Source organism: Pongo abelii, chromosome 3, assembly GCF_028885655.2.
Source record: "Pongo abelii isolate AG06213 chromosome 3, NHGRI_mPonAbe1-v2.0_pri, whole genome shotgun sequence".
NCBI lineage: Eukaryota > Metazoa > Chordata > Mammalia > Primates > Hominidae > Pongo > Pongo abelii.
The window spans coordinates 108,072,080-108,099,242 of NC_071988.2; the positions used below are offsets into that span (position 1 = coordinate 108,072,080).

Sequence of the window (27,163 nt, forward strand, 5' to 3'; positions counted from 1 at the left end):
AAGGTCAGGAGATCGAGACCATCCTGGCTAACATGGTAAAACCCCGTCTCTACTAAAAATACAAAAAATTAACCAGGCATGGTGGCAGGCACCTATAGTCCCAGCTACTTGGGAGGCTGAGGCAGGAGAATGGCGTAAACCCGGGAGGCGGAGCTTGCAGTGAGAGGAGATCACACCACTGCACTCCAACCTGGGCAACAGAGCAAGACTCTGTCTCAAAAAACAACAACAACAAAATATATACTGAAAAATAGATGGTTTCTTTTGCTGTGCAGAAGTTCTTGCACATGTACCCTAAAACCTAAAGTATAATAATAATAAATAAATAAATAAATAAATAAATAAATAAATAAATGAAAAAAGAAAAAGAAAAAAGAAAAAAAAATAGATGGTAAATTTAATCTTTTTTTTTTTTTTTTTTGAGATGGAGTCTAGCTCTGTCACCAGGCTGGAGTGCAGTGGCATGATCTCAGCTCACTGCAACCTCCGCCTCCCGGGTTCAAGTAGTTCTCCTGCCTCAGCCTCCCAAGTAGCTAGGACTACAGGCACACGCTACCACAACCAGCTAAGTTTTGTATTTTTAGTAGAGACAGGATCTCACCATGTTGGCCAGGACGGTCTCGATCTCTTGACCTCGTGATCCATCTGCCTCAGCCTCCCACAGTGCTGGGATTACAGGCATGAGCCACCGTGCCCAGCCGGTAAATTTAATCTTGTGTGAGTTTTTTTTTTTTTTAACCACAATAAAAGATGACGCCAAATCCTAGAGTTTTAATAGGTGCAAAAGCATTATAGAAAGTTAGGTCTTTAAATATCACTTCCCCATACTATGTTCCACTAGCTAAAAAACTAATTTCTGGTAATGTTATTGGAGTGTTAATGGCTTAATGTTTTGTTCTAGTCAGATAACACATTTCCATCTTATTAGTCTTTAAGTCTATATCATCTTAACTTTAAGGAATAACTCTTAAGATGGAAATTTAGCCCCATGAGAGAGGATTTAGGGCACCAAAATGGATCCTAAAATAATTCTATTTCAGCAGATCCCTGGGGCCATTTGCAGTTGGTGGGTCTCCCCTAGAGCACTAGAACATGTTTTGGTTTGCAATATATGATACTGGTGTTCCTAGTCCTACAGTAAGTAGCCTAGAGTTAAATAAGTTGCCAGATATATTGTTAAGCTATTATATCTTAGAAACTAACCATCACACTCAGTATGTAAAGTGTGATGAAATGTAAAAGGTAATGTGTTGTGGGGAAAGGGTTAATTTTAAAATTAGAAAATAACAACCTGCTGTTTTGAGCTTTAAAAATAATTTTGGAGGTGACTTTTAGGAAATATCGAAAGAAAAGAGTTATGGCTAAATAAATTTGTGCAATTGCTTTATATATCACATCTTAACCTAAGTTCCATCATACCCTCAGAGGTCAAAGGAATAAGCCCAAGAGGCCATTAAAAGTTTAAAAATTGTGTGCATACCAAAAAAAAAGTGTCTTCGTATATTATTCTGGATAGAGGGATCATAGCTTTTATTCTTCCTTCTTTCTAAAGGGCTAAAAAGTGATTGACTATTTGCTGACAGATCCCAAATGTATATATCTCTAGCACCATGCTCTTGACTTTTATGTAAAGCTACTTATTAGATATCTTCACTGGAATGTGCCACAGGCATCTGAGACTCAGTAGATCTGAAATTAAACTCATTGTTTCTTCTCATACCCTGAAACTTTTCTCCCTTCCATTGTGTTTCCTGTAAATGAATGGACAATCATTTCCGTAATTTCCAAGGAAAAATCTAAGGTGTCATTCTTAATTTTTCGTTCACCTCTGGCCCCATTTCCTAAATCCTATGATTAATTTCTTTTGATTCTACCTCTTTAGTATATCTCATATATGTCTACATATATTAGCTTTCACTGCTTCCACCTCAGTTCAGTCCATCACAAATGACCAGTGCTGCAAACACTTCTAATAGTCTCCCAACTCCAGTCTTGCCCATGGCTAGTCCATTCTTTAAAGTACAGTCTGCATTTTTTAAAACCCATATATAATCTTGTTCTATTCCTGTTTAAAATTATTCAGATTCTCCATGTCCCCTGAATGAACTCTTGACTCCTGAGGATGGCCTTCAAGGTCGTACTGTATTGGCCTTGTCTGAGCCATCTTTATGTCAAGCTCTGGGCTTCAGGCATTCTGAATTTACTTCAGTGTCTGAGATATGCCACATACTTTCTTTCTTCTCAACCTTTGTGCATTCTCTTCTTTCAGCTTTGAAAACTCTTTTCACCCAGACTCATGCTATTTCAACTCATCTCCTCACTGTCTGGCTAACTTTTACTGTAGATGTGAAGCTTTCTCTTATGCTCTATTGTTCTCTCTGTGTACTTCTCATATGTCACATTATCTTATCTTATCTTGCATGCAGCAGTGAAGATTTGATATGGAAGGGACCCTGTTTGTCCTCCTCATTATTGTATCCCCTATGCTCTCTACTAGTGGTCCTCAAAGTCTGGTCCCTCCAATCAGCAGCATCACCATCACCTGGGAAGCTTTTAGAAAAGCAAGTTCTCAGGCCCTACCCCAGACCTACCGAATCAGATACCCTGGAGTTATGATGCAGCCACCTATGTTTTATCAGGCCCTTCAGGTGATTCTGATGCATAACATAGTTTGAGAACAGTTCTTCTATGCCATATTTGACAATGAGTAAAAATAATTTTTTAACCCAGAGGTATCTATGATTTGTTGCCACACAGTGCCAGGGGTGTGTTGCTAAAAGGAGCTATGTAGCACATGTAAAGCAGCGCATATTTCTTCACAGAGATCCAGAGATGGCTGGGTGAGAGGTATCTGCACATCAGACTGCAGTGTCTCACCCAGCCTGCCTCTTGTGGTCAGTGAGACAGATCTTTGAAGGCTTTTCATCTCCTCTTTAGAGAATGGATCGAGAGGTAGAAAGTATTCTGTTAGCCTTCCCAATGATAATAATTTTATTATCCCATTTTATATTTCAACAAATATTATCATATGTGGGCTCTGAGTTGAATTCTGGCTTTGTCACCTAAGGGATATATGAACTCAGGCAATTTGCTTAACCTCTCCATGTCTTAGGTGCCTTATCTATATGGTGTTAATAATAGTACTTACCTTGTAGGGTTGTTAGAAAGTGAAATAAGGTAATACTTGTAAAGTGCCTGGGACAGTACCCAGCATGTAGTAAGCATCCAAGAAATAATAACTATCACTATTATATGTCAAATGCTGTGCTAGGTCTAGGGATAGAGTGGTAAACGGGACAAAATCCCTCTGTGCATGGAGTTTATATTCCAGTATAACTGTACAGACAGAAATGTATTTCTATTCTACAGGACTTATATTAATGAGCTTCCTTGACTCTCATCTTTCCATGTCACGTTTTCTTTTCTATCTCTATCTATCTATCTATCTATCTATCTATCTATCTATCTATCTATCTATATCTATCTATCTCTATCTATCTCTGTCTCTATCTCTGGTTCCTCCCTTTTCACATATGTACTTAATTGCCTGAATTTCTCAAGTCTGCTAAGTTTAGCCATTCTAGTTCTTTCCTCTTCAGCCCTATTGCTGGCACTATGGTGAAGTTCTCATTTCTCTTCTCTCGGACTTTTGTCATATCTCCTAACTCTTATTCCTGCTTCTTGACTCTTCTCTCTGCCACTGTCAGATTAATACCCCTGATCCTGTCATACCCCTGATCATGAGGGTCTTCTCCCCTCAAAAACCTTCATTGAGTTGCTCCTTTTTTACCCAGTGAAGTACAGATTCCTTAACCAAACATGAAAATCTCTCCAGAGTCTGGTGCCAACTACCTTCTGACTCCCCTTTTTTAGATGCACAGGGTGTAGCCAGTGATTATTAGACAGATCTTGTGCTTCTGGGCTTCACTTCTTTGCATGGCAATGCCTTTCTCCCTGTTTTCAGGTTTCCACATCCTATGTACCATCCATTCTTTCAGGGAGCATCTACTGAGGACTTATAATATGTCCAACACTATAAAAGGTCAAGGAGATACAAAGATGAATAAGGAGTAGACCTTACTCTCAAAGGACCAGGAGGCCGAGGGACAAAGAAAAGGTGATGATTATGTTGATGGTGATGATGATGATGATGTGCAGGGAATATACACAATGATAATAGATCTATACAGAATATTAAGAGCAGAGAGAGGGACACATAGTCTGTGTTCCAAGTCTCAGCTTAATACCCCTCTGCTTTAAGTTTCTTCTAACTCCTCTGTAGTCAAAATAACCTTGTCTCCTTGAGTTTCCTTAGCACAAATTTACTACTTTGTTTAATACATAGGTGCATACATATATATTTATATTTCTCTCCTGTTAGACTTCTAATTCTGGAAAAGGATATACAGATTAAATTAGTAGTTTTCAACCAGAGGCAGTTTTCCCTCCTACGGAACATTTGGCAATATCTGGAGACAATTTTGGTTGTCATAACTGAGAGGGTAGGAGTAGATAGTACTATTGGCATCTAATGGGAGAAGCCACGGATCCTGCTAAATATCCTACAATTTACAGGGCAGCTCCCCACTGCAAAGAACTAGCCAATCCCGAATGTCAGTAGTGCTGAGGGTAAGAAACTGAAGCCAGAGTTAGAATCTTGCCTCTGTCAGTTAAATAGTTGTGTGATCTTGGGCAAGTTACCTTCCCTCTGTAAGATTGAATGAGCTAATGTATATAATGTAGGCCAGGCGTGGTGGCTCACACCTGTAATTCCAGCACTTTGGGAGACCAAGGCAGGCAGATCACCTGAGGTGAGGAGTTCAAGACCAGCCTGGCCAACATGGCGAAACCCCGTCTCTACTAAAAATACAAACATTAGCTGGGCATGGTGGCAGGTGCCTGCAATCCCAGCTACTCAAGAGGCTGAGGCGGGGAGAATTGCTTGAACCCAGGAGGCGAAGGTTGCAGTGAGCTGAGATCGCACCACTGCACTCCAGCCTGGGCGACAGAGTGAGTCTGTCTCAAAAAAAAGAAAAAAAAAGTAAAGAAAAAAGGAAGAAATTGTTCTACAATGTATATAGTGGAAGCTTGGCACACAGTAAGCATTATGTACATGCTAGCTATTTATATTCTAATACATATAATAATATCTATTAGCTTATGATAGTAGTGTTATAGATACCAGGATGAAATATTTGTATCTTATCACACTCCCTAGTTTAGTGACTTTCAGAAAAAATGTTGATTAAATGGGTAGTTGTCTAGCTCTTCTATACATGCATGTCATCTAGAATCAGCTCTTCCATCTTTTCATTGAATCCTGTATATATGAATCATCACTATCAAAGGCACCTACCTCTATAGGACTGTGTCCTGGCCTGCTATACTACTATACTAAGGAAGGGAAATAGAGCATCTCTGTGCTGTCCGTAAGGTACAGATGGACCAACAAAGGTCACAAAACCACAAATTCCCTGGGAAGCTAAATAAATAAGCAGTACAAGTGAGAAGCAGATCAAAACTTTTTTTTTTTAACTTGTACTGCCTGATTCTTTTTTGGCCTTGGACTTGTTGATATCTTTAATAGAAGATTTAATAATCCTGGATTGTGGATTCCTCTTTTTTCTCATTACGTAAAACACAAAGGAAAATATGTAGATCAAATACTTGCCTGTTTTTGAGTAATCCTTCCTGTGCGTGACCTTCCTCCTTTCTACACAATATATATATGCAGTCTGTAACCCATCTACTGCTGCTATTTATTGACCAGATGAACTAAGCACTGTCAGTGATGTCAGTGCTACTGTATTAATTTAGTTACATCTTTGTATCAGTGATCTTTATCCCTGTGTCTTTTCAGGCTGCACCAACAGTACAAACTTTTTAAATTTATGAATAATGTGTATGGAAGCATTATGCACTTACCGTGTACCGACTGTTTGGAATAAATGTAAAAGCATTTTTCTTTGTATTCTGTAAGAAATATTTTTCTAATATTAGGTACCAGGTGGTATTATCATGTTATTTTAACAAAGATCTGACATACCTGGAGTTATCTAACAACTCAACAGTGTATTTTTAATTATGATTTAAAATATTACTAAAAGTGTGGAACCCATATAAAGTACCATCCTAATAAAGTAGCAATTGTCATTTTGCATATTTGATTTCTCTATAGAGATATTTCATACCTATATGTATTAGTCAAGGTTCTGCAGAGAAGCAGAACCAATAGGGGTGTGTGTGTGTGTGTGTGTGTGTGTGTGTGTGTGTGTGTGTGTGTGTGTGTGTGTGTGTGTGTGTGTGTGTGTGTGTGTGTGTGTGTGTGTGTGTGTGTGTGTGTGTGTGTGTGTGTGTGTGTGTGTGTGTATTTGTATGTATAGAGAGGTTTATTATAAAGGGTTGGCTCGTGCAATTATGAAGGCTAACAAGCTCCAAGATCCTCAGGATGAGTTTGCAAACTGGAGATTCAGGAGAGCCAATGGTGCAGTTCAAATCTGTGTCCGAAGGTCAGAGAAACAGTAGAATTGCTGGTGTAGTTCTAGTTCAAAAACTGGCAGGCTTAAGACCCAAGAAGATTTCAGTTTGAGTCCAAAGGAGGAAAACGCCGATGTCCCAGTTCTAAGGCAGTTAAGTAGAAAGAATTCTCTTACTCAAAGGACAGTTAACCTTTCTGTTCTTTTCAGGCCTTCAACTGACTGGAAAGGGCCCACCCATGATAGGGAGAGCAGTCTGCTTTACTCAGTCTACTGATGTAAATGTTAATCTCACCCAAAAACACTTTCACAGAAACACCCAGAATGAGATTTGACCAAATATCTGGGCATCCTTTGGTCCAGTCAAGTTGACACATACAACTAACCATTATATGATATACATAGGTGATCAGCAAATGTACAATTTTATAACCTAATTTTAAGAATGTTTTATTATAGTCATGTATAAAAATTATTAACATATAGTAACTCACTTGGCATATTGAGAAGTAAGTATAATAAAGAATCTTAAAGCATGGGCCATATCTCAAAGAATCATAAACCAAAATTAATATAATTGAGCATGCAATTAGTCCTTTATGCTAAAACTGTGAAAAATGTTTTTCATATATGAGGTTCTTTGAAACGGTATTTACACTTAAGACTATTTGGAAAGAAGCTTAAAGAGAAATATGATACAAATAGTCTGCACTAGGCTGTCTTGAACTTCTTGCACATTTAATTTAATTCAACAGACATGTATTGAATATCTACTATGTAAAGTTCTGTGTTACTTGCTAAGAGGGATACTAAGATGTGTTAAAAAAAAAAAAAAAGCTGTTTCCCTCAAGGAAGACAAACAAGGACTCATCTAACTATACAACAAGGTAATATTAGTTAACTACGTCATCAGAGATACTATTGAAGTGTGATGCAGAAATATAACTGTATCATATATGAGATAATGCTTTAACCTGTTTGGAAGTATTTATACAGCATATATAAGGGGAAACATCATCTCTGGCCTATCAATAATGGCCAGAGACAAAGAATATTTTTGGTGGAAAGAACAGCTCACGAAAAGCTGAGAAAGAAAAGGATGTATTTTGCCAACAGAAAATTATCTAGATGTGCTGAGTGTTTAGGTTGTGATAAGGGAAGGAACGATGACAGAAGAAAACTTAAAAATCTGCTTGCAAAATGGAAATAGAGGAAGGTCACAGTGAGCCCTAAATGTTATTATTTTAAAATTTGAATGTTTAAAAATTGAGAGCCATGAACATATTTGAAAAGTGGAACAACTTTTCTAATCTGTAATTTAAAAATAATTTAGGAAGCAATGTAAGGGATATATTAAAGTGTTGTGAGACTGTAAGAAGGGTACCCACTTTTATTACATATATCTGACTAATTTCTAAAGAGGATTTGATACAGTTTATAGAATTGAAAAATAAAGGTGAAAAAATAGGAGCCGAGTAAATAAAGACAAGAAAATAAGATGAAGCTGTGGTAAGGATGCTACAAAATGAAACAACAACAACAAAAGCACACGGCAAGAATTCAGTATTGATAGAAGTGGCCCAGAAGATTAGCTCTGAATCTCTTGACAGAAGGAAATGGGAAAGATGATTACTTATAACTGAGGTCTTGCTTTTTGTGTCACAGAAAAAAATAGAAGCAATCAGGACGTTCTCTAGTATATCTCTAGCAGCCTCCCCGTGTGAATTCCCATATGCTCTGCCATCTTACTACAGATGAACTGTCCATGCTCTTCTATAAAGCCAACTCCTCCATTTGTGCTTTAGCTTCAATCTCCTTATCTACTCAACAATGTTCCTCTAGCAATCTGCATTCTCTCCTGCATTTCCAGTTTTCCCTGTTGAATCATTTCTATCAGCATAAAAATATGTTGAGTTTTTTAATCTTTAAGAAACAAACAAAGCAAACAACCTAAAGTCCTTTGATTCAGCTTCCTTCTCCTTGTACTACACTACCCATTCATTGTGAGAAAATGCTAATCAAAACTGCAGTGAGGAAAAACAAAAAACAAAAAACTGCAGTGAGGCCAAGTGAGGTGGTTCTCGCCTATAATCCCAGCACACTGGGAAGCCAAGGCGGGAGGATCCCTTGAGGTCAGGAGTTCGAGAACAGCCTTGACAATATAGTGAGATCCCATCTCTACAAAAATTTTAAAAGTTAGCCAGGAGTGGTTTTACATGCCTTTAGTCCCAGCTATTTGAGAAGCTGAGACAGGAGGATCACTTGAGCCCAGGAGTTTGAAGCAAAAGTGAGCTATGATTGCACCACCTCACTCCAGCCTGGGCAACAGAGAGAGATCCTATCAAAAAACAAACAAAACAAAAACGGCAGTGATGCAGTGAGATTTATTGGTCAATTTTTAGATTGGCAAAACCCCAAGTCTTCATGATACCTCTATGGACAAGGTTTGTGGAAAACTCTTACGTGTACAAAAACATGTGGAAAAACTCTTACATGTACTTCTGGTAGAAGTACAAAATGGTACAACTGTTATGTAAGGGAATCTGACAATATATATAAAAACTGCAGATGATTTACTTTCTCATCCATTATCTCAGAGAATCAATTTAAGAGAAATACAAGGCTGTTTGCTGAAACATCATTTATAGTAGCAAAGGTTTGAAAAAAATTTAATTCTCTATTAATAACAGATTGGTTAAATAAACAGTGCTATAACCACTAATGGAATTCTATATACCATTTAAAAAAATAAGATCTCTAAGCGTTGATGTGGAAATACCTGTTGATAAGTTAAAAATGCAAGGTGCCTGCCAGGCGCAGGAGGTCACGCCTATAATCCCAGCACTTTGGGAGGCTAAGGCGGACAGATTACCTGAGGTCAGGAATTCAAGACCAGCCTGGCCAAAATGGCAAAACCCCGTCTCTACTTAAAATAGAAAAATTAGTCAGGCATGGTGGCGGGCACCTCTAATCCCAGCTACTGGGGAGGCTGAGCCAGGAGAATCGCTGGGGGATGGAGGTTGCAGTGAGCTGAGATTGTGCCACTGCACTCCAGCCTGGGTGACAGAGCCAGACTCTGCCTCAAAAAAAAAAAAAAAAAAGCAAGGTGCCTAGTAATTTTTAAGGTTTCTGACCTTTTATGAAAGGAGGAAATAAGAATATATATTTGTATTTGCTTGAATTTGCATAAGGAACTTTAAAAGCTAACACAACCAATTATGCATAAAGGATGGGCTGGGGAGTTAGGAAAACATCTGTTGTAATAATTTCCAGTCTTACTATCTCTTTTAAGCTCTCCTATACTTTTATGTAAAATATAAAATGATGATTTTCTCAAATTGTGTATTATATTTTCTTTGGAACAAAATAATCTGTATTTATAGCACTTGCTAAATTTTCTATTGTATTTTATCATAAAATTATTTCTTAAAAATTCTATTCCTAGATCCACATTTATTCTCTTGGAATGACACTGTATTGGGGGGCTGATTATGAAGTGCCTCAGAGCCAAGTAAGTTAAGTTTTTACAGTTGTTACACTTTTTACATATGTTCAATTTTACACCATTTATCATAGCTCTTCCACATATTTATACGTGTTCTACAGCATGCTGTCAGGTGTACCAGCATTCCTATGGAGTTTGTTTACATTAATAATGTCATACTTTCAGGATGAACTTTCAATAAAGTACTAAAGACACTATTTTTAAGGTATTCCTAGAATTATAGCAATCACTACCCTGGTTTCAACAACTCAGTCTATGAGATGGAGCTGGCCTCTTCAAAAATTATAGCAAGATGAATGGGAATGTACTTTATTTTATCTAATGTAGTGACTGTTAAGAGGGATTGAAAATCTCTTCTCTTTGATGATTCATTCTACTGAATGTGATAGCTTTTTTGATGCAAAAACTCTACGAATAGTAGCTCTATGTCTCAGAGTGTTGTATTAGAGAATGTCATAGCTTTTTCTCTTGGCACTTCAAATCATACATCATACTTCACGACCCCTATAGCAGCAGACACAGGTATTAAAGTAACACTTGCTGAGGTCTTGGGCCCTGTTTGCCATTGGGCTGCTTCTAGTCATTATTTTCTAAAATAATTCTGATTCTTAAAGACCAATATAAACATAGTAGTAAATAGTAATTGAAAATTTAAAAATAGCTGTATTTCATCAAGGCAAGATATAACATATAGAATTAGGTTTTATTTTAGGCATTTAAAAGTCAAAACCAAAAATAACTAGGTGTGGTTTTTTCTTATTAAATAAAAGAAGTAACAAGCATTTTAGCCTTTTATTCTAAAATACAAACATCTTAAGATCCATAAAAGATAAATAATATTCTTCACTTTGGTTTTATTTTATATTACGAAAAATAATGTACATTTTCTTTCTCCAGTTTCAATTCTGTAAATATAAATGAGGAAGTTAAAATATTACTGGAAATATTGATGTCGTATATTATGCAACCTAACTTGTAAAATGTGATCACAGTCTATAACACTTTATGTTCTTTTCTGATAACTGGAAATAAAGTCAATATCAAATATAAATAGAGAGTCAATATCAATAAATATAAATTAGAGGGGAAATATAAACTTGTATTTTAGGATCAGAAATCAGGATATTTTAGAAATAATATTAATTTAAAAGTATTTATTAAGTACCTACCTTGTGTCAGATACTGTAGACAGTAGGACTATAGTGACGCATGCCTATGGAGTTTTTTGGAAGGAACAGACAGCTAAACGGCCAAGTGCAACACAATGCAATAAATGCTATGTTAGGGAAAATAGAGGACGCTATGGAAAACAGAGTTGGGACTTCTGGTTAGGCTTGGAGTGTCAGGACAGATTTCTTAAAGGACATTGCATCTAAGCTAACACCTAAAGGATGATATATTAATAATACCCAAATGGATGAGAAGTGGAAGGGTCATAGGAAAGGCATTTGTTTAGACCAAAGTGGATATACCAGTTTAAACTCCCGTCAGCTTGGATGTGAGTTTTAATTGCTCCACTCCTTACCAATTCTTGTATTGTTAGTATTTTTATTTTTCACTGTTTTATTGGGTGTGTAGTGGCTTCTTCTTATAGTGGTTTTAATTTATATTTCTTAGTGAATAATGATATTGCCCACCCTTTCATATGCTCTTTGGCCATTCAGATATAATATTCTACAAAATACGTTAACTAATTAAAAAAAACCCTCACATTCTGGCTTGTCTGTTTGACCAACATAATGATAACTTATATTTAAATGGTCTTGAAGCATTGCAATATTTTAAATCTCCTTTAAGTTATCATGGGAGTATCTAATTATATTTATACACATTGACTGTATTACATTTTATATAATATTAGGAAACAGTTTATTCCCCCAAATGGTGTGTATGTTTGTGTGTGCGTGTGTACATGTAGTAACTGTTTATCAAAACATTTGAATAAGCCAAGAATTTCACTTTACTTTATATTTAAAAATGCCCAGAGTTTTTCTGTACTTCCTTTCTGGGGAAGTATAAGTTAACTATCTTCTGCTAATATTTTTTTAGACCATAAAAAGGTAAAACACAGTAAGATGCTTATGCTGATAAAAAGGAATTTATTTCCTCCAAGTATGTGAAGTGTGTTTTAGTGTGGTTCCTGTGATTCCTAGAATGATTTGTCTCATTAGAAAAAATATTTACTCACATTTATTAATGTGGCTTTTCCTTTATTTATATTCAGCCTATTAAGCTTGGAGATCATCTCAACAGCATACTGCTTGGAATGTGTGAGGATGTTATTTACGCTCGAGTTTCTGTTCGGACTGTGCTGGATGCTTGCAGTGCCCACATTAGGAATAGCAATTGTGCACCCTCATTTTCCTACGTGAAACACTTGGTAAAACTGGTTCTGGGAAATCTTTCTGGGGTAAGCTACAGTTACAATGGTAAATATAGTCATATTTTAAAATTTAGTAGATATCACAAAATTTTCTTTAAGGATACTATATAGGTAGCATTTTCTCAATGAAGACTAGAAATGGAAAATTGAATTTCTTCTTCTAATATAAATTGATTATTTGAAACAATACTTAAAATTTAGAAGCTCATTGCAATAAGTCTAGATTTTGTGAGAATTATTCCCAAAAATATCATAGAATGATAGCATGTTTGAGCTGAAAGTGTCTCCTCTTGTTTTCTTTCTTAGATCTTTTCCCAAGGGGCTTTTAGCAAATGGTTCTATTGTGGACACCTAGAAAAAATGTATTAACATGAAAATGGGTTTTAGAAATATTTAAATGTACTTTCTGTTGCTTTATACCTATTTCATGACCACTCATTTGTCTGGATCTTCCAGGTATTTCCCAAACCTTCTCCACTTTCCCTTCTTCTCTGAACACTGCTATCTAGGGTATCCAGGGAATCCATGCTTGTATCCCTGCCAGATTTCCCCAAGACCTGGATACTTCTGGTTTTTCTCTTGTTTTGGATATGAAGAATCCCAAGAATAACCAATGTTATATATTACCTGAAAGTCCCACCTCTGTTCTGCATTTCTAAGGCTGTATTTTATCTTGTTTGCCCTATCTGATCTGGATCTATACTTTATCTGCTCTTATCCTTAGGGTTGTAGTCCTGGAGTGTTGGTCCCTCTTCCTTGCACAGGTTACAAATTTACCACTGCCACACAGTGTTCTTGTTGGCTTCCTCAAAATTCCTCATCAGTAGGGGTTTAGTTCCCATCTTAACCAGGATGTCAGATGGCTGCCAGGAATATATTCAAATTCTGCACAGTTTTTCAGTTGATAACAAACAGGCCCAGAGATCTTCTAGACAAATGGTTTGTAAACTCTCCCCCAAGAAACCTTTGCTTTTCTATAGTGAAGGGAAATGTAGGAAGTAGAGGCCGAATAAATGGAGTTCTTGGTTGCCCATTTTCCCTCTTTAACTAGAGCAGCTCCAGTTTTATTTGATCTGTTTATATTTCTGCATGTGATTTTTTTGAACAAAGGTAAAGCTATTAAAAAATCTTTGAAAACCATCTGTCCAGACCAAAGTTTCTCACATTGTTTTCAATATTTTTGTTTTAAAAATTCCTCTATGACCAAATAAGCTTGAGAAGAAACTATTTAAAGGAAATTAAATGTATTTTCACTGGAGAACTTCTTAGAGCCTTTAATATACTAGACTATATTACTAACCTTCAAGAAGCATAGGCATGTAAATGAAGCGTTTCCCAAACTTTCTTGGTCTTGGAGGTCTTTTTTTTAGACATTCTCATAAGACTAATATTCTTTAAAACTTCACTTTATGGATAAGGAAACTGATACCCAAACAACTATGGGATTTGAGTTTCCTATTAGACGGTCCAGGGACTTTTTTATTACACCGTACTTTCTCTAAGACTTTTGTGCTGTTTGCTAATTTTACTCCTATAGTAAAATTGTGAGAGGTATTTTTTTCTGTCTTTGAAAAGAATTTATTTTCTGTCTCCATAGAAATTCTATTACCTATCTAATAATTGCCCATATTACATATAAAATCTTCATCCCTTTAAGGTTTAGCATTTAGTTCTCTTTATTATAGTGGATCTTTATTGTTCATTTATGTATGAAACCTGTGCTAGGGATTATAGAAGATACAAATTTGAATAAAATATTTGATCTAGGAGCTCTTATCTAAAATGCCATAACCATTTGCTTAATTATAAAATGAAAGAAGGCTATAAAAAGATACATAGTAAAAATTTTAACAGCTGTGAGAGTTTAAAGGAAAAGGATACAAATTATGACTGCATTGAAAAATAGCACTTTGAAGCTGAGCATCATGATGCATGCCTTTAGTACCAGCTACTCAGGAGGCTGAGATGGGAGGACTACTTGAGCCTGGGAGGTCGAGGCTGTAGTGAGGCATGATCGCACCACTGCAGTCCAACCTAGGCAACAGAATAAGGCCCTACCTCAAAAAAAAAAAAAAGTTAAAATTAAAAATAGCACTTCGAACTATATCCTATAGGCTAGATAGAGTAATCTCGGCAGAGGGAAGTGAACCTGGATAAAGGCTGTGAAATGGGAAAGCAGGAATGTTTGGGGAACAGTATGACATGGGGTGTATTGTGGGGTTATTTAATGGGAGAGAAAAATAGAAGGATCAATTGGAATCAGCATGTAGAGAGCCTCTCTTCACAAAGACAAATTTTTACTAAGTATAATAATGCTCCCCCTACCTTTCTATTGCTCTTCCTCATCTCCTAGACATCACTGGGTAGAAGTAACTGCAACAGTTACTGTTTTTTAAGTGTTTGTTTACTTTGCGCCAGACACTATGCTAAGGGGTTTATGTGCATTATCACATTATTCATCATAACAACCTCAATTTAATAGAGATACTTTTATCCTCATTTTAGAGGGCATAAAACTAAGGCTAAGAAAGATTAAATAACTTGCACATAGTCACAGATATGGTAAATGATGGAGACATAATTGGAACTGGGATGTTTTTGACCCCAGTGTATTCCTTAAAGCTTTTGTTGCCTCCAGTAGCTGACAGAATGAGTTAGTGTTTCACTGGTGTGAAGTTCATTCTAAGTGACCATCATTCTTACTTAACATTAATTAGCGTGAGTAAAAGTCAGCAAGGCAGCTTACTTGTCTAGGTTTTTCCACTGATTTAATGTTATAATATTTGGACCACAATTTTACTTATCTGCAAAATAGGAATAATAATATGTGTCAATCACCCATATTATTAAACTGTTGTAAAAGTAATTATTTCCATATTAATGAGCTGCTTTGTGGTCCTTAGAAGTTTCTTTGCTATTTCTCCCTTTATTTATAATATGAGGATAATACTGTCTACCATATGAGGTTGTTTGAGGATTAAATAGCACAAAGTGTGTGCCTAGCATATAGTAACTTCAATAAACAATAGTTATTAATAGTAACTAACTTCAATGCAGGAATTTTCAAAGATGTGGGATGTTAGTAATACTCTCTTTTCAGTCACTGACAGGACAGTGTAATCTGGACTAACGTCATTTATGCAACTTAACTGATAACATGATTTCAGAAATACTTCCATTTACAAGTCGTCTTATAGGTAGAAAACATAATGCTTGAGCCTTGAATATACTACCTTAGACGGGTTTTTAATCCATACTTCAGCAAAATTCACTAATGGAGCAATATTAAAACATTTCTGTAGTATGTGCGAGTGTGTATGTGTGTAAACAAATATGTATGCATGCTTTTGGTGCTAGATTTAAGTAATTTCTCTTCACCATTCTCTCTTCTTCCATTTATACTGACATTTCTCCTCTATTTGGCCACCTGAATAAAACAGTGATCTGTCCAGTTTTTTATCCCTTATAATGTGGAGTTTGACCTAATTTGACATACTTTATTTCAAGCAGATACCTTTCGCTAAAGCTATTAAACTTTAAGATTACATTTTGTTTTAAAGGGAACTTAAAAGAGCATTGATTTAAATTTGTTATCCCTCAGAGCGTCCATTTAAAGACTTAGCATTTCTCAGCCAGGCATAGTGGATCACGCCTGTAATCCCAGCACTTTGGGAGGCCAAGGCAGGCAGATCACTTGATGTCAGGAGTTCAAGACCAGCCTGGCCAACATGGTGAAACCCTGTCTCTACTTAAACTACAAAAATTAGCTGGCGTGGTGGTATGCACCAGTAGTCCCAGCTACTCTGGAGGCTGAGGCATGAGAATCGCTTGAACCTGGGAGGCAGAGGTCGCAGTGAACCGAGGTCCTCCAACCTCGGTGACAGAGTGAGACTCCGTTATATTAAAAAAAAAAAAAAAAAAAAGACTTAGCATTTCTCAAATGTGATTTCTGAAGGGCAAGATCTATAAAATTATTTCTGAAAGTAATTTAAATTCCTCAATTCATAGTTACAATCAAGAGAAAACTTTATTATACCAAAATTAATGTGGTTTTTAAATTGTAATCTAACTTAAGAGTAGTTATTGGTTGGGGAAAAAAGAAGACTTCAAGTTTACTGTTTTCAAATAGAATTCATTTTAACAAGTTTAATCTGATGGTATTTTCTACTTAGTAGGTTACTCTTCAGTCACTGCTTCTTCCCTTTTAATTTTCTGAAATGAATTGGCCAGCCCTGGGCTACATAAATCTTATCCAAGAATACAAATTACCCTACAAATACAATAGGACATAGAGTCTCATTATTTAATGTTATATCCTCCAAAAACTGTGTAACTAGTGTCATTCTGTAAACAGTTACCATGAAAACAAAAAGGGAGATCCTTTTGTCAAACTTGATTTTTTATTACCTGTGTACAGACAGATCAGCTTTCCTGTAACAGTGAACAAAAGCCTGATCGAAGCCAGGCTATTCGAGATCGATTGCGAGGAAAAGGATTACCAACAGGTAAGAGCATATTAATAGGAAATTTCTAGGCTTTAACCTTATCCCATTGTTTTCTTTACAAAATTATACTTACCTGGCTTTGAAATCTGGTAATTGAGACTATGATTAGAACATAAACGTACAAAGTGGAGGTAGGGAATGGGCAGGAACACTAGCTACATTAAAAATAATTTCATTAAACTTATACAGAAAACATTATTAATATACTTAGGATTCCCAGAGTAACTTATTTCCCTTTCCAGTATTGGTATATCAATAATAATAATATTTATTTACTTTATCATAGTATTTCACATTAAAAATGCTTTTTAAAGCATGACTAAATAAACACATGTATATGTTTATGAACATAAACACTACTGAAACAAAAGTTTCAGAAAACGTTTTTCTTACTGCACTCTGATTTTTTTTATCATATTTCTTTTTTTTTTTAATGCTAGTAATAACCCACTAAATAGATTTTATCATGGATTTATCAAATACTACCTTAGGTCATGTGATACTTAGTAAATAAAAACTAATGATGAATAGTGGTTTTGCTATTTGTCAATAGCATTATATAATTATGTATTCTATGATAAGTATTAAATTTATTTTTTGAAAGAAATGAATGGAAATTTCAGGCCAGGCGTGGTGGCTCACACCCGTAATCCGAGCGCTTTGGGAGGCTGAGGCGGGCAGATCACCTGAGGTCAGGAGTTCAAGACCAGCCTGGCCAACATAGTGAAATCCCATCTCTCTAAAAATACAAAAATTAGCCAGGCATGGTGGCAGGCACCTGTAATCCCAGCTACTCGGGAGGCTGAGAGAGGAGAATCACTTGAACCAGGGAGGCAGAGGTTGCAGTTAGCCGCGATCACACCACTGTGCTCCATCCAGCCTGGGCAACAAAGAGTGAACCTCTGTCTCAAAAAAAAAAAAAATGAATGGAAATTTCAAACACTTGAAATAAAAGTAAATATAATTTTATGTCACAATTTATTTTTCATTGCTAGTTTCAGGCATGGCTTATTTATAAAATAAACTTTTGATTTTGCTGATTATCTTTGTTCTCTTCTTATCAAGCAGTGTTGAGAATCATGATAATCTAAACATTAACAGAAATACTTTTTTAGATCTTGTCCTAGATCTTGGGACTAGGTAGAAGTAAATGTACAGATTGCTTAAATATATTCTAACAAAATATATTCTAATTGATATAGTTTAATAAAATAGATTAAAAAGTTAAGCTTTTAATTTAATCAGAACATCAGAGAAACCTGTCTTACTTAAAACCTATGAGCAACTCTAATTGTGAAAACTGAATGTAGACCTTGACTATCTGGACCAAATGTTTTACAGAGTCAGAACTCTCATATCTGAGAGGAAGGAATGTGTAAGTCAAAGAAAAGCAGTAAAATTGTTTCTAAGGGAGTGATTTTGTAATGGTACAGTTAAGTATCTGTTTTGGTGCTTCCATTTTAATTATTGTGAATAAAGACTATCTGAAAAGATATTTTAGCTTTCATTTCATTGTTATAGTAATTTATTTCTGGTTAGATCAGGGTTTTTTTCTAATGCGTATATGATTAGTTTATATATGGGCCAAAAAAATACAGTGTGGTAACAATTTTGAAAGTATTTTTCATCCTTTCTTGCAAATATTTCCTTCCTATACTTATGTTCCCATACTGTACTTTTGTCACTTTCTTTCTGTAGGTTAAAATATGTTTATTTTTATACTATTCTAGGATTTGAGATAGTATATAGTATAAACTTTAGCACTAAAAATAGCAGCAATTTGTTAATTGATCAAATTTGCAGTCAGTCTCCTATTTTAGAATCGAATAATAAAAACTTATAGATGAATATCAGTAGCAAGCTGAAATAATCTTTTGGGAGACATAATGAACATTTTAATAAGTGGAACATTAGATTTAAAAGACATTGTTGTTTTTCTTATCTTTTTCTATTTTCTCCCTCTCTTTCTTTCCTCTCTCCACTTCCCTCTTTCCTTTCCTCTCTCCCTCCCTCCTTTCTTATTTCTCTTTCTTATTCTTTCTCTAACCTCTTTCGGCAGTTCCCCACCATCATTTCCTACTACCATTAAGTGGCCATGTTATGTAATTGAAGTTTATTTGCTTATGTGTTACTTCTTGATTTAGTAACTGTAATGTTGTATTATTAATTTTTGCAGACAGTGTATTTTTTCTAAGAATAAAAAATATTCACATATATTTATTTATGTATATATGACTTCCATCCTATCTCCCTTTCCAGTGTGGGTCTGTAGAAAGAAAAAGGTGAGCCTTGCAATATTTATCAAATTGTAAGGATTATCAAATGCTAACATAGTTTAGATTTTATTACTTTCAATGGTTCAGAGGCTTAATGTTTCAGAAATTAATTGTTACATATTATTTTAAAGATAGCAATTAAGAGATTGTACTGAGTCTATACCTACTTGATAACATATTTTTAATAGGTTGTCATTTACATATATACATATATTTGTTTCATAAAGGACATTCATAAAAGTTAAGCTTTCTGGACATATAGATGCTGGGGATAGGGAAAACCTATATTGAGTTCATTAGTTTTTATAGGTGTTCAGTGTGTATTTGTTGATTGAATGAGAAAAGGTTTTATGGAAATACTAGATTTTGAAGTATAATATATTTGTAGTATACTTCTTTAATAGCTCCATAAAGAAATATGTGAGACTATGGTTTATTTATTTAGCCTGTGTTAAACATTAAGTTGTATGCAAAAGAAAAATAAAACATCTTGCCTCATATTATTAGACCATTTTCTTATTATAACAATAAAAACATCAGAAATTTTAATCCAGATTTTAATGCCTTTTCCTTGTGATTTTGTTTTTATAATACTAAGAAAGATTTAGTATTATTGTCTAATAGTTCCTTAGAATTCTTATTATTAATATGCTGTTCTAATACAGATAAGGAAGCGTTGACTGTCATGACTTTACAAAATTAACAGAGAAATCAAATCCTTAAGTAGATTGTCGATTTTATCCTCTAATAATCATATTGGAGAATAAAATCTCCCTTATATCTAAACTCAAGAGAATTTGTGATTAATTACAATTAGTCATTCAGGATTAACCAAATTTTGTTTATGTTTCTATTTTTTTAGTAGAGTTAAAGGTCCTAATACTGAAATAATAGTCTTATTTGGATCAAGTATAAGGGAAGAGTATTCTTCAGACCTTCTTAACCATCAGTGCTTTGCACAGTAGTATTGCACAAGTGCTCTTTTCATTTACCTTTTACAAATTCATAAAACCTCATTTTAAGGACAGAACCTATATAAATATACTAATTATAGCCATTACCAGGCAGAAGCATTTCAACAGCTAATAGTCAACTGCATAGACTAATTTTAAAAGTTTAAGATTGAAAAAAAAATTATCTCTTGAAGAAGTAATTCTTCTAAGACACCTAGGACAGTTGGCAGTGCCAGTTCTTAACTATCAGTGGTCAATTGCAGCAAAGCAGCCTTGTGATACATTATTAATAAAATATTTTCTTCAATGCGCACCAACCTAAAATCTGTATGTGGTGATAGCATTAGTTTATTAGGCTCCTGACTACAGTCTTTAATAAAGAAAATGTTAAGATGGACAGGGAGATACAAAATTAGGTGGAAAGATGTATGCAAATTTGGGGATAATGCCTTATACCTAGTGATTTAATTGTTCAGCTCAAATGTAATAAAGATTTTTATCTATAAGTAAATGACCTTAAAAGGTCTCTTCTTTTATCTTACCTCCAAGATCTGTCACAGAAGCTAAATCCTAAACTAGTGGGCTCTCTGGCCCTACTTTGTTACCTAATACTGCCAGTGCTGATAAAATAGCTTCACTGAGCAGAAAGAAATCAAACATTTCCTGCCAAGCTTAAGGTGGAAACTTACACTATTATTCAGATCAACATGGTGGTGCTTCAGAACTTAGGCATATTAATAATATCATGTTTCTTTCTTTTAAAACACACTTTTAAAAGACACATTTGTGAAGATACATGGGGACTTGGGGAGCCTCTTTTAATATTGAAATGTCATTTCGAAGTTTACTTCTAAGAGATGTGAATTTTTGAGTTTGGGTGAAATGAAAGGTAAATGATGATATCCAGTGTAGGATAATGTTAATCACATGTAACAAAAATAGTTAAAACAATGTAATTTACAAGGAAGTTTTTTCAACTTAACTAAAATAAATGGGATGTGTTCTATCACAGAGCCTTTTTATATTCTTGAAATCTTACCCAAGGAATACAAATATGAAATCTTTTATTTGTAAATAAAGTATATTTATTGTTTGCCATTTAGCTTTTAGCAAGCTATGCATTCTCCAGAAGGAAAATGCTTAGGGCCATTGCAGTGATCTAGTCAAGCAATAATATTAATTGGAAATAGGGTGATGGCAGTGGAATTAGAATACATGAAATAATAAGATATCTTTGAGAGTTTAAATAGCCATCATTTACTGATAGATTTGATATGGGGATTAAATAAGGTAAAAGATTTAAGGATGGTGCCCATATTTCTGTTTTGAACAATCAGTTGAGTAATTGGGCCACTTATTGTAATAGGAAAGACTGGGGGAGAATGGACAGTTCTGGATGTGGGAAGCAAAAGATCAGTTTTGAGCATGTTGCATTTGAGGGTCTTCTGAAATATAAGTAGAAGTTTCATTACATATGATTGGAACTCCCAGAAGAGGTCGGTGCTAAGCATATCAATTGGGAGTTGTCAAGGTATAGATGATATTACTGCCTTGTTAATGAAAGAAATTATATAAATACAAAGTGAGTAGATGAAATTCTAAAACTGACACCTGAGGAAATCCAACATTTGGATATCTAATAAAGGAAGAAAAACCAAAGACTAAGAATGAGCAGTCTGACAGGTAGGAGGAAAGCAGGTATGTAAAGAGAGGAAAGATTGAGTAAAGGATGGTCATTATAACCAGTTTTTACTGAGAAGTAAAATATGTATACCAAAATGTCCATCTGATTTGGCAAGCAGAGATCATTGGTCATAACTAATGAGAGTTGCTAATGTATAGAGTAGTTGGACGCTGATTAAAGTGGGTACAATAATGAATGGGAAGTAAGAAATGGGAGATAGCAGTAGCTAGGGGGAAATGTGGTTAACAGAAGAAGAGTTTTGTTTGGTTTGGTTTGACTATGGGAGATACTGGATTATGTTCACATAGTAATGGGAATATTCAATAGAAAGGAAGAATAATGAAAATATGAGGAGATAGCAACAGAATTAACCAAAGAGGTAAAGTCTTTGATAAAGTATAATTATGAGGGGGGAATCCAGAATACATATTGGGGATTGGCCTTCAACTGGCAGGAAATTTCATCTTTTAAGATGGCAAAGAAAAGAGTAGACATAGCCTGGAGCGGTGGCTCACGCCTGTGATCCCAGCACTTTGGGAGGCTGAGGCGGGCGGATCACGAGGTCAGGAGATCGAGACCATCCTGGCTAACACGGTGAAACCCCGTCTCTACTAAAAATACAAAAACAAAATTAGCGTGGTGGTGGGCGCCTGCGGTCCCAACTACTCGGGAGGCTGAGGCGGGAGAATGGCGTGAACCTGGGAGGCGGAGCTTGCAGTGAGCCAAGATGGCGCCACTGCACTCGAGCCTGGGAGACCGAGCGAGACTCTGCCTCAAAAAAAAAAAAAAAAAAAGCAGTAGACATAGGTAGTATAGAATTACTCATGGAAAGATGAGAAAGCTCTCCTCCAACAGCTCCGGTTTTCTTGGAGTTATGGCAACACCATCAGCCAAAAGAATAGGGAGTTGTTAGAAAATGTGAAGAATGAGGAAAAGTGAAACAGTCATTGTGGAAAGTAAACACACTATTAACACGTGGTGTTGCGTGTACAAAGTGATTGACTATGAATTTATGGTGTTGCCAAATACCCACTTTTTTGATGTTTTTCCAAGTTTTAACTGCTTGTTTGGTAGTCAAGGTAGCAGGATAAGGCAGATGGTTGAGTTCATCTATGTGTGGTTTATGATCCTTGAATCCTTTCCATTCTTTTTTTTTAAATCTAATGTGTTCTGTCAATTTTCAAGAATATCTCTGTTCTCTATTCAATAAAATTTTAAATTAATGAGTTCCAAATGTGGTTTGTTTAAGAATATAACTTACCCCTAAAATACTGTAACACAGACATATGTTTATCAGTTTTCAAATTATCTTAGGTTAGAAGCTGAAGTCTGTGACAATCTGTGTCTGGATGTGGTATGGTATATTTCTTGGTGTTCTTTATCTGATGTGCCCAAAATATAGATGTTATCCTTATTTACACTTGACTAGATTCATGGGAAGATGAGGCACAATAAAAGCACAATGTTTTAATCTTATCCTTAAGCAATTATTTGCTGCCATTCTGAAATGAATTCACTTTTTAAAGATTTTTTAAGGTAAAATTTGTGTTCAGGGAATTAAAGTTTATAGTTGTTACACTAAAGAGGCAATTGATGTCTTTAAATAAATTAACAAGCAATTTATTATTATTAAGAAGGTTTTAGTCATTATTTTATATTGTATAGCAGATAGATATCAAAACGATCACAGAAGGTAGCACATGAAATCTTCAGTGTTTATGGGTATTGAGTTAGTAACTATAAAATATTTACCCACATTTCTTTTTTCAGTAGTGGCCATATATATGCTTTTTTGTTGAATCTATGGATTCACAAAATTAATTTCTGGATGGACATTTTTGGTGTGTCACATTTATAGACTACTGCCTTTTAAAAAAAAGTAAAATGACTACTGATTTTGAACTACATCAAGGACTAAAGAATAAGAATTGGTACTTAATTACAATTGGCAAATAATGGTGAATTATGTTCTAGAGGAAAAAACTTTTTTAGTGCATGAGGGTCTGCTATGGAAACAGTAAGTTTCTTTCATAACTTAAACACAGTCAAAATTATTTGGATTTCAAACACAAAGTTTTCTGAAAACATGTCTAATTATAATAAAATCTTGATACTTAAGAATTCCAAATGCTACAATCCTATTTCCATCCAGAATATAGCAAGAATTCTTTGTTTCTTCCTTAAATGTATTTATTTAAAAGATCGAAATATACCGGGGCTTTATAGTGATATGACATACGTTTGAGTTATACCTTTAGAAGTTAAAGTAGTTCACTATACATTCCATTATTGCCCCAAATCATTTCTTGGATAGTGAATATTCTTCCAAACTGGATAGTTGTCTGCTTTTTTAAAACCAAATAATTCACACTTGATGAATATAAAATAATACCACTCAAAAATGTCAGTTCAGTATATTGCTTTTATTAGATAAGAGACGATGAACTATGAAAAGTTATGCAAACATAGTATCTCTTTCCTCTTCCACTATCACCATCATCACCATCCCATTTCACCTCTGATCTTCCATTTGGAGCATTTAGGAAATTGCCACCACTTTCATTGTCAATAGTGGATTACATTTCCATTTATTTTATAAAAATTCTGTGCATACATGATAGATTCTTATCATTCCAGGAAGAAGCTCTACTTCTGATGTACTAGACATACAAAAGCCTCCACTCTCTCATCAGACCTTTCTTAACAAAGGGCTTAGTAAATCTATGGGATTTCTGTCCATCAGAGATACACAAGATGAGGAGGATTATTTCAAGGACATTTTATCAGATAATTCTGGACATGAAGATTCTGAAAATACATGCTCCCCTTACCAGTTCAAAACTAGTGGCCCGGAAAAAAAACCCATCCCTAGCATTGATGTGCTTTCTAAGAAGAAGATCTGGGCTTCATCCATGGACTTGCTTTGTACAGCTGACAGAGACTTCTCTTCAGGAGAGACTGCCACATATCGTCGTTGTCACCCTGAGGCAGTAACAGTGCGGACTTCAACTACTAGAAAAAAGGAGGCAAGATACTCAGATGGAAGTATAGCCTTGGATATCTTTGGCCCTCAGAAAATGGATCCAATATATCACACTCGAGAATTGCCCACCTCCTCAGCAATATCAAGTGCTTTGGACCGAATCCGAGAGAGACAAAAGAAACTTCAGGTTCTGAGGGAAGCCATGAATGTAGAAGGTTAGTAATTTTGTGCATGTTTGAGAGAATTGAAGTATTTTAAATATTTTTTCGAAATAAAGAAGGGTTATTAAATTATTCCACAAGTCTTATTTTCACTGCCAAACTTTTGTACCCTGGTTAGTCTCTTACTTCTCTGTCAATTTCTGTTCTCCCTTCCATCAAAACCCTAATCGAAATACTCTGCTTCCACAAAGTCATCCCTAATAAATATGCCCAGTCATGTTATAGTCTCTCGATATTTGGGGTAGTATATTTTTAGATTGTAAGTTTCTCAAAGGCAGGAGGCATCTTTTCTACTTCTTTTGGCTTAAATTCTCCACCATACCATCTACCATGCACTATCTCATGGGAGGCTTCAGTAAATAACTGGTTTGTGGAAATAAAAAGCAGTTGATCAAAATCAGCAATGCCGGAGAAGCAGAATAGCATGGTTATGGTGCATTGCTTCTCAAACCACCAGCTTCAAATTACAAATTTTGGGGGCACAACTGTAGAAGATTATAATTTACTTTGTCTGGAATAAAGTTTTGAATCCATACCTTTTGAATCATAGTACATTTTAGGTTTACAGAGTCAGCCTAGGTTTGAATTAGTTCCTCCATTAGTAACTATGTGGTCTTTACTTGGGCTTCATCTCTCCGAGTCTAAATTACTCCATCTATAAAATGGGCTTCTCAAAGTAGGTTAATTAGGTAATGAATGTAAAGTGATTAATATTAAATTATTAGTGTGAGTAATATAAAAATAACTTTATAAATGGTAAATTCTTATTCTAGAGAAAAACTCTGTGTCAAAAATACTTGATTTCACACACAAAACTCAATATGTTGATTGGAGTAAAATTACGTCCAAGACATATGGATAGAGGCTATTTTCAGTATAAATAGATGTGACATATAGAGGCTATTTTTAGTATGAATAGAAGCAAGAGAAAAGAAGAGATAATTTTTAATCTAATTCTGTACATTTTTTAAGATTCAAGTTTTATACTGCCCTTGCTTCCTAGACAAATCCTAGGACATGGCTGATTAAAGATGACTTTAAGATGCTTTCTAGTTCAAAGAAAAGAATGACATAATTAAGGGTCATATTTATTTTTAAGGTCGTTATTCTAGTGTAATATTTTTTATTAATATATTTCCTTTAAAGTATTCTAAAGGTCTGTTGTCCTGTTACTTAAGTTTCAGGCATAGCTCTGGAGCTGAACATACTTTAAGAGTTTTGCTGTACTTCGAGTAAAAGAAGCTTTGCATTGTTTTTTCAGTTTCAGGAATTGAAAATTAGTAAAGAATTTGAAATTATGGAGGAAATCATTGAATAGTTAATTGATATGTGTTCTGATATAACATGAATTTTTCAAAAACATTAGCCAACTTTATGAGATGATTGTATATAATCTTGATCAAAAACTTTCAAAGATAGGAAGTAAAAAATTAGAAATTTATATTATACACAACTTCACAACTTTTGGAATTGTGATAGCGAAGAGATTGGGCACTTTCTATGGTTTAAAAGAAAAGTCTCCTTTTTTATGTTGTACAACAGCTAGTATATGAACATTAATTTAGTCTGACCTGTCAAGCATGCCCTCATGGAAACATTTATATAAAGAAATCTTGTCCATTGTGGAAAAAAAAAAAAAACCTTCAATGCTTCAAATAGATAAAACCATTATAGTTTTGAAATAAAAATAATGAAGTTATGTACCAATCTATATGAGTATTTCTAACATTTAAAAGGCTGAATAGTATCTTTTTTTATTGTGAATATTAAAAATGAAGTGGGCCAGGCATGGTGGGTCACACCTGTAATCCTAGCACTTTTGGAGGTCAAGGTGGGAGAATTGCTTGAAGTCAGAAATTCAAGACCAGTCTGGGCAATATAGCAAGACCTCATATCTACAAAAAAAATTTTTTAATTATCCAGGTGTGGTGGTGCACACCTGTAGTTCCAGCTACTCAGGAGGCTGAGGTGGGAGGATCACTTGAGCTGAGAAGTTTGAAGCTGCAGTGATCTGTCATCAAGCCACTGCACTCTAGACTGGGCAACAAAGCAAGACCCTGTCTCTAATGATAGTAATAATAAAATTGGCCATGCGCGGTGGCTCATGCCTGTAATCCCGGGACTATGGCAGGCTGAGACGAGCAGATCACCTGAGGTCGGGACTTCGAGACCAGCCT

At 35.1% G+C, this 27,163-nt stretch overlaps 1 protein-coding gene across 25 annotated transcripts in view; it reads left to right on the forward strand.

The window, feature by feature from the left end:
* The window catches only part of PTPN13 (protein tyrosine phosphatase non-receptor type 13), a 243,490-nt gene that overhangs the window by 89,594 nt on the left and 126,733 nt on the right, over nucleotides 1-27,163 (forward strand). For 14 of the 25 annotated variants that reach the window (XM_024246017.3, XM_024246021.3, XM_054553498.2 and 11 more), the window contains exons 4-7: nucleotides 9,922-9,987; nucleotides 12,206-12,391; nucleotides 16,782-16,869; nucleotides 24,420-24,980. In XM_024246017.3, coding sequence (XP_024101785.2) covers nucleotides 9,922-9,987; nucleotides 12,206-12,391; nucleotides 16,782-16,869; nucleotides 24,420-24,980 — 901 coding nt within the window. The remainder of the gene's footprint in view (nucleotides 1-9,921; nucleotides 9,988-12,205; nucleotides 12,392-16,781; nucleotides 16,870-24,419; nucleotides 24,981-27,163) is intronic. The other 11 variants (XM_054553501.2, XM_054553502.2, XM_063723819.1 and 8 more) reach the window with 1 other exon arrangement.